The following is a 15973-nucleotide window of genomic DNA, read 5'->3' on the forward strand; positions in this document are numbered from 1 at the left end:
AAGCACATTCTCATACACTGTCCATTGAATCATCGAATGCAGTGTGGGGGAACAGATTGATAAGTCTATTGCAGAGCTGCTTTTGATGGCAGGTGGAAATATGTATGTATACCATCATTCAGAATCATGAGGTCGTTCTCAACTATTATTTTCTCGATTTGTTTACCCTTCTGGTCTATTTTGGGATTTCCCCATATGCCCATTTAGGTCACCTAAAATGAAGAAAGGATAGGGTAGTTGGGCAATCAGTGCTTCAAAATCTTTTAAGTAGAGTTGTTGACTAGGAGGTAGATATATTGAAGTTACGGTAATATCGAAGTCTATTGCTAGATGGAATGCAACTGCTTCTAAGGGGGTGTTCAATGGTATTGCTTGAGATGGCACATGTCTATTGATTAATACTGCAACTTCTCCTCACTTTGGTCCATCCGATAAGCAGTCCTTTCTGAATATGGTATAGTTTTTAATGGTAAAGTTGTCCTGTAATTTCAAATAGGTTTCTTGTAGGCAGATGCTGAAAGGATGATACTGGGTAATGAGGTCTATAATATCATTAATGTTTGTGCGGAAACCTCAACAGTTCCACCGGATAATTGTATCTGTCATTTCGGTTCAGATGGTCCCTCGGATTGGTTCCTTGGGACTGTTCTCACTTTTTCTGCCTTGGGTTTGTCTTTCTTTGGAAAATATGGTCTTCCTGTATCCATTTCTTCTTCTGCAAAAATTTCAAGGACAGGGTCCTCTCTGGTATTTCCTGCCTCAATATCCATTTGTTCTGTAATCTTTGTTTCTGTTGTTGTTTGGTTTTTAGGAGCATTATCAACTAAGGCCATATTGCTCCAGGGATATGCGGTGGTCATTCCCTGACCTTTCCGCATCCTCCGTATTTGGTGGTCACGGGCTCGAATGCCGCTCTAATCAAGAAGCGTGTGCTACGTACTGCTGCTCCTGCCCACCTGGCTATGGAGGTGCCGTTTCTGTATTACTTTTCTTTTCTTTATTTACTTTTCTTCTTACATTTTCTGCATTATCCGGGGGGAAAAGATAGAGGTGTATTAACCATTTTTTCTTGTTGTTTTTGTGGTGGAGAAGATTTGTAAAATTCGCGTGCCCATTCTGAAATTGATTCTCTTGGTGGAATTGAGACATCTGTTTGTGTTCCACAGCATTTTGAATTTGGAAGTCTTATTTCTGGGCTCTTTTTGGTTGTAGTGACTTGAGCATAAGAAGATTTATTTTCTAGATTTATTGTAATTGCTTTTTTCACTTCCTGATATGTAACTCCGTTTTCTGCTTTGTACTTTTGTATTCTTTTTTCTTTCTTCCAGATTTCACACTCTCTTGAGTATGCCGTATGTTCCCCTTTACAGTTTGTACATTTATGCTTTCCAGCTGTGCAAGTAGAGGTGAGATGTTCTTGGGATCCACAGTTTGCATGCGTTGTTTTTCCTCTGCTTACAGTCTGTGAGTGTCCAACCTTCTAGCAATTGAAACAGAGGAGAGGATTCGGGATGTAAGGTCTAATATTGCAATGTAGATATCCTGCTTTTACTGATCTGGGTGGCTTTGGTGTGTTGAAAGTGAGCATCAGGTTTCTGGTGGGGGTGATGATCCCTTCTTTTTTAATTGAAATTCTTTTGACATTTATTACTCCTTGTTCTTGGAGTTCACTTTGAATTTCATCTTCAGGTATGTTCAGGAGGTCCCATTCCGTTATTACACCTTTTGACGTATTTAAGGTACTGTGAGGACTGTTACTGGTATTCCTGTGAATGTTGTCATTTGCAACAGTCTTTCGGAACGTTTAGAGTGGGCTGTTTCTACTAAAATATCACCTGATTTTAATCTCTTAACATTTTTTGGTGAACCGGCATAACTCTCAAGGTTCTTTTGTATGAGAAAGGGTGACAATTGGCCTACCGATTTCTCATTATTTGAATGTATTATTAGATATGCTGGGGCATTTAAGGTGTTTATGTCAGTTTTCATTCTCTTTGTGGAGACAGTCATTTCTGTCACCTTTCCTAGTAATTTTAGAAGTGTATCTCCAAGAGAAATAGATTCTTCATGTCTTGTATCGGTTACATTTGGATCCATCAACCCAGTCGGTTTCTGAGTATTGGAGTCAGTTTGCTCCATTTCGCCCTGGAAGGGAGAGCTTTTCCTCTCCAGGTTACCGGCCCCGCCACCCTATAACCAAGCACTAGGAGGTTAGTAATTAAGATATATACAAGAAAGAAAAGGAATAGAGAAAGTTGCTTTCCTTCTTAATCTAGTAAAGTTTCTTTCTTTACTATAGATTATGTAATTGTGTGTTAATAAATACTTTAAATAAGGAAACGATTTCTACTTCAAGAAAGAGCTAATTCAGAGCAAAGTCACTTGATCACAAAATTGCTTGGCACCTGGGGCCCTGCAATCAGTTCTCTCACAAGTTAATGAAGTGAAAGAAGTACCTCAATCTGCTGTAGTGCTCCCTCTTGAAACTGAATTCCCCCTCTTGGTGAAATATCTCTCTAAAATTTCTAATCAATAAGAGATATATTAGTTAGCACAATTTTATCACACTATATGAAATCCTTTGGCTCCCAGGAGTGTGACAAAAAAAAAAAAAAAAAAAAAAGATGACAATGGGACGTAACACGCTCTACTATCCTTATTTTTCCTTAGTCATTGTACACCACGCATACATGACTAATCAAATCCACGCATACACGTGGATTTGATTAGATTCTGGAAACGATCTGGTCACTTTCAATCAACTTTTATAAGAAACAGTATTTCTCCCCCTCCACATTTCTTCAGATACTTTGTATTCAATGTAATGAAATTCTTCATACCTTATCTGAGGGTGGCACTACAGAAATATGATGGGCAGTCAACATGTATTTACCTCCACCTAGAAACATTTGAGTTAGGGATTTGAAACTTAGCTGTCAATTTCCTCTTTCCAGAGGTACTGTGGATAAGCCTGAATGAGGCTTAACCACAGATGGGTTTCCCCATTTGTGAATAAGTTTTTTGGCTTCTTTGAGTAGAACTTCTCCCTTTAAGCAGAAAACTAGAGTCAGTGACAAGACAGAGAATTTTCAGCTCCAGGAACCAATAAGTTTTTCAAAAATTTTAAATTTTGCCATTTTATTGACATTATTGTCATAATAATTGCACTTTATAAGTAGCTTTACAGTCCTAGTAACTCTCATTATTTTATTCTTAATTTTGTAGAGATTTTGTACCTTATCTGTAACTTATCTTTTGTATCTTATACACATCAAACCTTTGTATAGATTGAATCTTTCTGTCATTGTTAGAGTGAGATGTAGGTAACAGCAATAGAGACATGTGATGCAAGAAAGCAAGCATATGAGCTTTTGTAGCATCAGCAAAAAAAAAAATTTCACACAACCATTCCCTCTAAAAGTTTGTCCAGTTCCTCCTTGAATTTATTTAAGCTATAAACTTCCAATGTAACAGATGGAAGTTTGTTCCAGCAATTAACCGCCTGCTGGCTAAAAGCAAATTTCTGCATATCTATTCTACAACTATCTTTCCTCAATTTGAATTTATGCCCCCCCCCCCAAGTTTGTAATCTGACAAAGCGGAAGAATCTCATCAGAATTCAGCGTGCTCAACCCATTAAAGCCTAATACACTTCAATCAGATCACCTCACAGGTGCCTAGTCTCCAGCTGCTGCAATTTGCAGAACTTTCTGGCAGCCTGTCTGCATTGCTCAGAAAACTTTATATCTGACTGCAAAATACTCCCAATCTTTTTCATTTTCTACCACCCTAAGTATAGTACCACACAGTTGGTAGGGCAAGTTTAGTTAAGTTACAACTCAATACTTGTACTGCTATTATATCGGTGTAGCTTGTTGGGCATATATCTTTTTGTGTTTAGCTATAACTAATTAATAAATTAGTTATAACTAATTTAACACTGTGATCATTATGGTATAGTGTAACTTGATAGCATATATCTCGATCTTGATAGTGTAACAACAGTGTAAGGCAGCGATTTCCAAACTGGGAGCCCGCCTCCTTGGGGAGACGTGGACTAGTGCAAAAGGAGGCGCGAAAAGTTTAACAGAAATGTAATTTTCATAACATAACATTAAATTTTATAACCTATTTTTTAAAGCATTTAACGCCACCTATCTCACTCTAACTAATTTAGTGCATACTATGTATGACATATATAGGTAGATTGCAGAGTATAGCATTAGTTGCATGGTTGAAAATACGGTTTCAGCGGTGTGCAATTGTGTTTTTTATTGTTTTTGGCGTGATTACTTACTGATAATAATCGTTAGTAATTTAGAAGTTGTATTTTTTAAGAATATAAAGTTAATTCTAATATTTTTAGACGAATGGATAAATTTTTGACTGGTTACAAGAGAAAATCCACTAATAATGAAGATACTGATGCTGATACAAGTAAAGGTAGTGGGAATACAAGCAACAGGGAACAAGGAGGTAGAACTCCCAAGACAAGAAAATACGATTCATCCTATTTATCATTAGGATTCAGAAGTGTTATTATAGATGGCTTGGAAAAACCAATGTGTTTGTTTTGTACGAAAGTTTTGGCTGCAGATAGTATGAGACCAGGCAAATTAAAACGGCACCTTAAAACTATGCATTCTGAATACGGTGGTAAGCCCACAGAATTTTTTCAAAGAAAAGTAGATGAGTTTAATGAACAAAAGCAAACGTTCAAAAAAATAGTTTCTGTTCCATCAAATGAAATTCTAGCGTCGTACCAAGTTTCTTACAGAATCGCGAAATGTAAAAAAACCACACACAATAGGAGAAACTCTAGTTTTGCCAGCAGCTATTGATATGGTTAAAATAATGTTCGGCGAATCATATGCGAAACAGTTGCGACAAAAATACTGCTTGCTGATAATACAGTTTTAGCATTAGCATTAGTAGAGGCATTTGATGCAAGAAAGCAAGCTTATGCAGCATCAGCCAAAAAAAAAAAAAAAAAAAACCCACTTCCACTTCACCCCTCTGTTCGTTCAAAATACCTGTCCAGCTGAGCCTTAAACTTATTTAGGCTATCAACCTCCACTACAAGGGATGGAAGTCTGTTCCACCAACCAACCACCCGCTGGCTAAAGGCAAATTTCCGCACGTCTATCCTACATCTGTCTTTCCTCAATTTGAATTTATGCCCTCTCAGGTGATTATTCTGAGCTAGAGGAAGAATCCCATCAGCATTGAGCATGCTCAAACCATTCAAGGCTTTATACACCTCTATCAGATCACCTCGCTGGTGCCTAGTCTCCAGACACTGTAATTTGCAAAACTTAAGCCTTTCTTCGTAAGAGCACCCCTTCGTTCCATTCACTAATCTTGTTGTCCTTCTCTGTACTCGTTCCAGCAGCTCTACATCCTTCTTGAAATGAGGCCTCCAGACCTGTATACAGTACTCAAGGTGTGGCCTGACCATTGCCTTATACAAGGGAATAATCACCTCCTTATCCCTGCTGGAAAAATTCCTGTATATCATTGACAATACTCCATGAGCTACTCTTGCAGCCCGTCTGCAGTGCTCAGAGAACTTCATATCTGCCTGCACAACCACCCCCAAGTCCCTTTCATTCTCTACCACTGTCAGTGTAGTACCACAGAGTTGATACGTTGCTCTGGGTTGCTGTTTCTCATGTGTAGTACTTTACATTTGTCAATGTTAAACTTCATTTGCCACCTCTCAGCCCATCTGCTCAACCTTTCCAGATCCTGTTGCAGCAGCATAGTGTCAGTAGTGTCCTTGACAACCCTGCCAACCTTTGTATCGTCTGCAAACTTGGACATTAAGCTTGATATACCATCATCCATATCATTTATAAATACAGAAAACAATAATGGACCCAACACTGAGCCCTGAGGGACTCCACTAATAACATTAGTCCACGATGAGCAGTGTCCATTGATTACCACTCTCTGTCTTCTCCCCCTCAACCACCCCTTTATCCATAGCAGCAATTTGCCTCCAATGTCACACTGCTCCAATTTGTGTAGCAGTCTTCCATGTGCAACAGTATCAAAAGCCTTTCTAAGATCCAAGTATATAATATCAAAGCTGTTCCCTGCATCCAGTTCTTTTGTGACTGCATCATAGTATCCAATCAAATTGGTCAGGCAAGACTTCCCCTTGACAAAACCATGCTGTGTCCGAGCTATAACTGAAGTCTTGTCTAAATGATCCTGCAGTGCTTCTTTAACCAGTGCCTCCATTAATTTTCCTGGAACAGAAGTTAAGCTCACAGGTCTATAATTACTTGTGTCAGCCTTTGATCCTCCTTTGTGAATTGGGGTCACATTTGCACATTTCCAGTCTATGGCAGAAGAATCAGTTTTCAGTTGGCAGAAGAATCGATGATATATCTGAAGATCTTTGCGATCAGTTAGTTTCTCAACTGCATACTTCGCCATACAAGTAGATGAGGCAACTGATGTAGCTAAAGATGCTCATTTAATTGCATATGTTCGATATGTTGCAGAAACTAATATAATGGAGGATATATTATTTTGGAACCCCATTCCTGGAAAGGCCACATCCAATGAAATTTTTAATATAATTGACACTTTTTTTGATGAGAACGACATAAAGTGGAATAACTGCATTGGACTCTGTACTGACAGAACACAGTCAATACAGGACACAAGGCAGGTCTTCAAGCATTAGTTAAAAAGAAAGCACCCGAAGTTATCTGGATGCATTGCATGCTTCACAGCTCTTGTGTCAAAAAATATAAGTGAGGAACTTAACAACATTTTTACAAAAGTTATGAAAGTTATAAACTACATAAAAAACAGTCCTTTAAAAGTTAGGTTGTTTGTAAAGCTGTGTGAAGATATGGAAGCTAATTATACCTCACTTCTATACTATTGTGAAGTGCGCTGGCTATCTCGTGCAAAAGTGATTCAAAGGGCGTTTGAACTCAAAGAAGAGATTGCAATTTTTCTTGATGAAAATCATAATGAAGGGGCAAATTTATTTAGGAATGATAACTTGATTGTTAAACTTGCCTATTTGGTTGAAATTTTTGGAAAATTTAGTGTTTTGAATAAATCAATGCAAGGACCACAAATGCATTCACTGATTCAAAAAGACAAAGTGAAAGCATTCATTAAAAAAATTGGAGCTGTGGAAATCAAATTTACAAAAAAATAAGTTCGACATGTTTCCACTTTTAAATGATTTCTGCGCCAGAGTTAATATTGAAGCAAACAAAAATCTATTTACTGAACACTTGGATGGTTTGCTAATGCACTTTTCACATTATTTCGAAGATTTTGATTTTATAAAGTTCACATGGATACAGAATCCATTTGTCGATGAACAATATGATGAATTTGGATTGACAACTATTGAAAAGGAAAAATTGATAGAATTATCATGCGATACTTCATTGAAACAAAAATTTCAAAGCGAAACCCTAGTTCAATTTTGGTTGAATCGAAGTGAAGAATATAATACTTTGCCAAGCAAAGCAATGCAAGTATCGCTGCCATTCGTAACATCATATTTATGCAAAACGGGATTTTCTGCATTCGCTGTAATGAAATCCAAACATCGAGCCTGTTTAATAGTAGAAAAAGAGCTACGAGTAGCACTCTCCTCATGACCTAGATTCAATAAACTTTGTGCTAATAATCAAGCACATCCATCGCATTTAAAAACAAAATAATTTAAAAATGAATATATATATATATATATATATATATATATATATATATATATATATATATATATATATATACACAGTCAGTCCTCGTATAGCATGATAGTTGTGTTCCTAGAAACCCTCGTGCAATGCAAAATCGTGCAATATAAACAACAGGCCCTATGGGAAAAATAGGGTTAGGTGCCGACCACCCAAGATTGAACACATATTGGTAACCAAAACATTACCAAACACAATAAATAATCGTAATAAAATACTTACATATTTTATAATGATTAAAATATGTAATAAAAAATAATATAATTTTTTATAATATTTTTATTATTATTATATTATATTTTATTATAATATAATAAATAATACGTAAGTATTTTTTACGAATAAAATACTTACGTATTTTATTACGACTATTACGTAATAAAATGTTGCTAATGCTTTTGCTTCTATCCTAAAAGGAAACTTGTTTTTTGTTTGATTTTCTATCCAAACAGATGACAGCCGTTCCATCTCTTCCAATTCTTTGTGTCTAATGGATTTTAATTACACTTTGAGTTGTTCCTGCTATGAAAGTTGTTTTTATTTTCTCTGCATTCTTTGTAATTCTCGGGGTTGCCTCATTTAGGTCTGTAGCACGTGCAATATCACATGGGCTTTCATTTCGCTCAAAGCGTTTCACATTTCATATTTTTTCTCTACCGACAGAGGCGGACTGGCCATAAGCCTTACGGGGGAAACCCCGGTGGGCCGGAGGCCGGTGTGATTTTGGCCATAAACCATAGTATGAGGCCACTATAAATTTTCCTGGGTAAGAATTTTTGAGCCAGTCCGCCTCTGTTTATCGATATTGCTTTTCTTTTTCTCTCTGAATCTGCAGTGTCTTCCTTTTCCAGGACGCTTCCTTTTCACACCTTTTAAGTATTTTACTAATTTTTAGGGAATAAAGCACAATTACAAAATGAGGAGGCACGCTTCATACACATAAACAAAGCTGTGCGCGTGTAGCAAATGAATAAACAACACCGTAAAGACAGAGATACACTGTTAACACCTCACATTTTACTAAAGCACATTTCTAGGGGTTACTACCATAAAACAATTTCCAGTTGCATTCCTGCTAGTGGAATCTGTTATAAACTGGTAGTTGTTATTTGGTTTTTAGAAGCATTAACAACTAAGGCCATATTGCTCAGGGAATATGCGGTGGTCATTCCCTGACCTTTCCGCATCCTCCATATTTGGTGGTGATGGGCTCGAACCCCGGTCTAATCAAGAAGCGTGTGCTACGCACTGCTGCTTCTTCCCACCTGGCTACAGAGGCACTTTTATAAACTGGTAGTAAACTCGATCTAATTGCATTTGCGATTATACCGATAGCTGGAATTGTGTTGGTTTTTACATTATTATGGTGAAATGTGTTTCCTCTTCCCTGATATAAAAAACATAAATACATTTTCAGAATCTTCTCTTCATTCCTATCGTGTTGCGTTTGGTTGGGGTGATTCTGCATTCGACTGCCATTTCTTGTAAACACAAAGGCGAATCGTGCATAAGCGAATTCGGTTCATGTTAAATAAGATATCGTTCCCCTATTTATAAATCGTGTATAATTGAATTCGTGTAGTGTAAACACATGTTATGTTATTATTCTGTCAATTAAGTTTTTTTTTTCATTTCTTGTATTAATACATTTTTTACCATTTAAAAATGTGTCTGTATTATTTTATGAAATAGGGGGGGGGGGGAGGCGTCAAGATTAGATTTTTTTTAAAAGGGGGCATAGTAACATAAAGTTTGGAAACCACTGGTGTAAGGTATAACGTAAGAATTAGATAGCATAATACGTATCACTGCATTAGCTTAGTGTAGAATTATCACTGCATTAGCATAGTGTAGTCAATTAAATTTATTAACCTTATTAATTTTTATTGTTAATCAATTAAATAGTATTAAACGGAAATCATGCCCCAGACTAGAGCACCAAAGCAACAAGCACAAAGTAGTGGAAGTGCTGTGACTCAGGGGAGACTCAAGAGGTTGATTCTCCAAAGCATCACACCCTAAAAAAAAAAAAGGTGCAAAAAGGTGCAACGTGAAATGTTTGCAGGCATTTTTGGAACAAGACATGATCTAGCCAAGGAGGATGTCTTTGTGTGCTAGGTGCACAAAGAGTGTCAAGAAATTAGGCAGCAACTCAGTGTTTTGATGGGCATGTGTGAGAGTTGAGAAGCAGGATAGATGCCCTCAAAGGAATTAAAATAGGGGGACCCATCAAGCTATGAGCTGCCGAACTCAATGCCACAGCTCACTGTTGTGCATCAGGCAACACAGCAGCAATCTTCGGGGCAGAACATGCTGGTCCCACAGGAGCTAGTTATTATCAGGGAGTCAGGATATATATATTGTGCAAAAAAGGATAGGTGGAATAAGGCCAGGGTATGTCTGCAAAAGGCAAAAGTTGATTACGTTGTAGAGCAGATATCATCTTTTAAGGGCACAAAGGGTGATATCGTTGTACACATTGGCACTAATGACATTAAGAGTAGGAGACTGGCAGAATTACTTAACAAGTACAGGTCAATATTGAAAAAAAGTCGTGAGTTAGGGTTAAATTTGAAAGTGTCTGCAATTCTGCCCAGACATGATAGGAAGGAGTAAATGATGAGAGCCTTGTCAATGAATTCGGACCTAGTGAGATTATGCAAGGCTTATGGGGTAGAATTTTTCTCAGCATGTTCTGTGCTTGTTAACAGCAAAGACTGTTTCTACAGGGCAGGGATACACTTAAACAGAAAGGGTACAAGAATATTTGCTGATGCTATCGAGGCAGTGTTAGGTGGGTTGGAAAACTGCTAGCTTGGCGGGGGATCCACAGACTAATAGATTAACAGTGGCTGCAGGCAGAGGTGAAAGTGATTCTTGCATTGCTTCTACTGGAATGAGCAGCAGCCTGGAAAACAAGGTGCTACGAATTTCGAGAACTGCTGCTGAGAGTCATCACAGAACAAGTAAATACATGGGCTATGTTAAGGTAACTAAAAGTAAGAACAGGCGCATGTATACTTGCATGTACACCAATGCTAGGAGTACGGTAAATAAATTTGATAGTAAATAAATCTGATGAATTTGAAGTGCTGGGCAAGACATTAAAGGTGGATATTGTTGAGATTTTAGAGACGTGCTGTCACACAGATATAAGGAATGCAGAATTGGAATTTGGGGAGTACAATGTGTACAGAAAGGATAGGAAGGGAAGAGGGGTTATGCTGATAGTTAAGAAACAAAGTCTAAGACAGTACATGGATGAACAATATAATGTTGAGTCAGTATGGTGTGACATAAGCACTGGGAAAGAAAAAATGAGGAGTGTGTTATAGGCCTAATGACTCTGATGAGTACAACAACTGTACAAAGAATTAGAGTGGGCCAGTAGATCAGAATGTCTAATAATGGTAGATTTTAACTTGCCAGATATTGACTGGAACTTGTGGATTGGTCACTCACACACTAGCAAGGCTTTTGTGGATTTATTGGATGAGTGTAACCAATCATAGGTTACAATCTTCTCTTCATTCCTATCGTGTTGCATTCAGTTAGGGTGATTCCGCGTTCGACTGCCATTTCTTGCAAACACAAAGGCGAATCGTGCATAAGCGAATTCGGTTCATGTTATATAAGATATCGTTCCCCTATTTATAAATCGTGTATGATCGAATTCGTGTAGTGTAAACACGTGTTATACGAGGACTGACTGTATATGATATCAAAATTATTTTTTTGCACCCAGTTCCTTTGTGACCACATTGTAGTATCCAATCAAATTGGTTGGGCAAAATTTTCTCTTAACAAACCCATGCTGTGTCTGAACTATACCTGCAGCCTTGTCTAGACGAGCCTGCATTGCTGCTTTAACCAGTGACTCAATTACTTTTCTCTGGAACAGAAGTTAAACTTACAGGTCTGTAATTACTCGTGTCACCCTTTGTATATTGGGGACACATTTGCACATCTCCAGTCCATGGGGACCTCCCCTGAATTCAAGTAAGCACTCATAATTATGGCTAAGGGCTTGCTTACCTCCTTTGCTGCCTCCTCTAATATAACTGGATAGATCCCCTCCACCCCAGGTGCCTTTCTTATGTTCAACTTCGACAATTTTTCCTCCACTTTGCTCTCAGTTATTACAAAATCATTTAGCTCCTTGCTAGAGTTTGATAAGCTCCTGGCCTCCATTTCCCTACAGAATTCCTCATGTGTGAATGTAGATGCAAAATACTCATTCAGTATGTCAGCAACCTGAGCAGGATTATCAACAGTCGAACCCTCAATATCACATGGACCAATCTGATTCATCCCCTTCCTTTTAGAGTTCATATAAGGAAAGAAGTCTTTGTTGTTTTTATTTGCATTCTTTGCCAGAGATTTCTTGTAATATGCCTTTTCTTGCCTAACCTTCTTTGTGACTTGATTACAGACTAGCTTATATCTACCATAGCCTTCTGTGTCACCTGATGATTTATATGCATCCCATGCATTTTCTTCTCTGCCATGAGTCTCATTAGTTTATCTGACATCCATTTAGGCCTAAACCTTGAACAGTAATTCTTTGTTGGTAAGAAAAGCCTAGTAGTTTCCAAGATTAATTCCTTGAATGCTTTCCATTTAGAATTTGCTGTTGGTAACATCATCAGTTGGTCCCAATGTATAGAATTTAAAAAGTGTCTGAGACTACCATAGTCACCTCTACGAAAGCAAAACCCGTTCCCTTTACCCCTGATAGTAGTTGCATCTTTAAGTAAGTCCCACATCAGTATATTTTGATAGTAATTGTTTGTAGTAATAGTAATTTAACCATAATTAATAAAATGTGATGGCAGAGGTTTAAAATCTGTTTCGTACGAGAGAGCCTTAGCTTAAAAAGAAAAGAACCAAGCTAAAAAAAATGGACCATTTGAGAGCTGTGTATAGTATATTGCAGGGTTGACCAACTTAATTTGTGATGCGATCTACTTTTTTTCTTCAAAATGTACCACAATCTACCATCTCAGGAATTTCATTGCACATGGTTAAAAAAGTTAATCAACACATATTGAAAAATGCTGTTTATAATTTTTAAAATTAAATACAATTCAAAATTCTTATTTTAAATTCATACGTATTTAAAAATTTAATTTATGCGAAGTTTGTGCGTTCATATCATCTTCCAAGTTTTAAAGATCGGGGATGTATTGTGATAAGGCCAACCGTAAAGAATCTTCTGTGTGCAAGTCCATAAGAGTAGAGCAATTCTTCGTGTTTGTTTGTTTGCTTCAAATACAAAAAGGCCGATTCATGTAGATATGTGGAACTAAAACAGAAATTTAAAAGTTCACTGCATTTTTTTTTACATTTGGGTTCTTGGCAAACATATTCCAAAAGTCGTTTTCTGATGATCTGGCTTTTAGGAAGATATCGTTTCGAAATGTAATAATTTCATTTTCAAGTAATATTTTCTCCATGTGAAAAATCTCAGCGATTTTTTCAACAGGATATTTTTGCAAATGATCATGCATATTTTCAAAATAATCGAATTTTTTTTCTTTGAGATCCTTAGCCATTGCCAAAAATTGATATTTATATGCAGAAATATTATGAATCATGTCACCCACGTTTTAATTTTTTACCTTGTAATTCCAAATTCAGATCACTTAATTTACTGGTAAAATCTGGCAAAAAAGCCGGACCACACATCTACTCCGTATCTTATAGCTGCTGATAATCAACTCCCCTTTGATCAACAAATTTTTTAAATTTCATTCAGCAAATTTCGAAATCTTTGTAGAAACTTACTCCGACTCAGCCACCTCAGATCTGTGTGTAATATAAGATCTGGTTCATTTTCATCGAGTTGCATTTTGAAAGGTCTCTTTTGAAGAGATTGTCCTCTGATGGAATTCACGATTTTGAAAGCTACACATGTGTATGTCTATAACACTTTTAGTATTTAATCTTTTGCCGGCTAACACTTGTTTGTGGACGATACAGTGGTAACTCAAAAAATCTGGGAATTATTGCTTTAGCTCCATCTGTTGTTATTGATATGACCTTAAATAGCGGTAATTTAATTTTTTCAATAAAATTTTTGAATGCGTTAAATATATCAAGACCTCTAGTTCTTTCTTAAATTAACGAAACCATACCCAGCAGTTCTTCTCTAGTGGCAGAATCATCGAAAACCATACGAATAAAAATGAGCAATTGAGCCGTATCACTGACGTCTGTAGATACATCCAGTTGTCAAGAAAAGGACACACAATTAGCAATATGAGCACGCAATTGTTCGCTCACATTTTTACTCATTTTTTCGATGCGTCGCATCAGTATTTTGAGATAATTGCAGATCTTGATGAGCACTTTTAATTTAATTTTTGTTCTTAAAATTTTCAAAAAGAGAATCTGTTATTTCTAAAAATGTGTCTTTGATGAATTGACCATCAAAAAATGGTTTGCATTTTTTTGCAAAGTGGTTCACTTCAAACGATGCTACAGTTACTGCTTTAGATTGTAAATTAGGTGTCATGAAGAAATTTTGTTGTGCGATTAATCTTGATTTAAGTTCTTTTAATTTATTTTTATTAAGGTCACTATTAGGCAGAAAATCTGATTGGTATTTACCAGAGTGTGTTGAAGTGCCTTTCTAAATTTTCTTTTTTGGGTATAGCCACGGAAATATTGCAAATCAAACAACATTTTTCTTTTATCATTACAAAAGTATTCTGGTTCTCACTCTTGATGAAAATGATACGTTTTATTCTTTTTTTTTGTCGTATTCATTTTAAATCAAAGGGTATTAAATTGATGTATAAGTACTGTCCAGTTATTAATATTAAGTAAGCTAAATAAGAATTGACACATACGGTATTCTCTCCACAACATGACCCCGTGAATTTTCACTAGACAAGCCTAGAGGCTGCGTGGCGACAAGAGTAATCATGTGGTTCAACCGATCAGAGACGAGCCGTCCCGAGGGGAGCACTGCACCTGGGTGCCAACATTCAAGGGGTGCCTGAAACTTATATACACGTATGAAGAAAATTTTTAAGGGGGCGCCAAATTTTAATTGGGACCCGGGCGTCAAATTGCGATTGGCACCCAGGCACCACATACCCTAGGAACGCCCCATGCAACCGATTTGTAATAAGCGTATGCAATGGGCGCATAATAATAATAACATTTAGATTTTGACTAATCTATTTTTTATATATATTTAAAATTCTTCGTGATCGACCGAAATTAAAGCTGAGATCAACTGGTAGATTGCGATCTACTTGTTGGCCATCCCTGGTATATTGGTTTGGTGCATAAAATTTACAAAATCTACTTCTGTGCTTTGTCTTAACTATTAAAATTAGCACTAGCTGACCAAAACTTAAAAAAAAAAAAACCCTGCAGTAATTAATCGCTCATATTCTTTTAAAATATTTTGGAGAAAACATTTCTCAGAAGCAATACTCGGAGGTAATATGAATGTCTATTGCAGTTGTCCCAAGTGGATATAAAACACCCTTCCTCATCATTTTTTTTAATGTCGAGGGAAATTTAATTTTAGATGGTATAAACTAGATATCTGGCTTAGTGCAGATATACATATTACAAATATACATGACCATGTTCTCATTCAGAAATAACTATTCTCATTTTAATACCTAAATTAGAAGCTGGAATGACAATGTAAAAGTAAATAAGTAAGTAATTTAAATTAATCCTTAGAAATTTCCTAATTTAACAGAAGAAACATTTTTACAAAGGGAAAAGATTTATTTTCAGTTCCTTATTATATGATTATTTAAGCCAGACATCTTTGAAATTTTGTTTGCTATTTTCAAATAACAAATAACTTACAATCATTATTTTGTTAAAATAATGCTGTCTCACTTTAAGAAAAAAAATAAATAATAAAATAAGACAACCTCTTTCATGCAGGAAGTTTAAGGCTAAGGAAATTTCTGCAGCATAAAATCGTGCATGTTCTTCAGGTAAACGACGCTGGCGTTGCATGTGAAACATCAGATCGCCGCCTCGAACAAACTCAATAACAAAAAATAACCTAGAAAGCAAAAAAAAATAACAATGAAATCACAATAAAAATATTGCCTCTTAGGTAAGCTGTACATTATTAGTATTAATAGTGGCAGATGATGCAATAAAGGACACACAGCATCAGCAAAAAAAAAAAAAAAAAAATATATATATATATATATATATATATATATATTTTTTATTTCATTTCATTTTAT

The 15973-nt window shown here is 36.3% G+C and overlaps 1 protein-coding gene across 3 annotated transcripts in view; it reads right to left on the reverse strand.

Moving 5' to 3' along the window:
* Positions 1-15973, reverse strand: part of aPKC (protein kinase C iota type) — a 424352-nt gene that overhangs the window by 166293 nt on the left and 242086 nt on the right. For all 3 annotated transcript variants that reach the window (XM_090389406.1, XM_090389407.1, XM_090389405.1), the window contains one exon: positions 15647-15783. In XM_090389406.1, the coding sequence (XP_090245532.1) occupies positions 15647-15783 (137 nt within the window). The remainder of the gene's footprint in view (positions 1-15646; positions 15784-15973) is intronic.

This window comes from Mastigoproctus giganteus, unplaced genomic scaffold, assembly GCF_048544385.1.
Source record: "Mastigoproctus giganteus isolate SK-2022 unplaced genomic scaffold, ASM4854438v1 scaffold_16, whole genome shotgun sequence".
Classification (NCBI taxonomy): Eukaryota; Metazoa; Arthropoda; class Arachnida; order Uropygi; family Thelyphonidae; genus Mastigoproctus; species Mastigoproctus giganteus.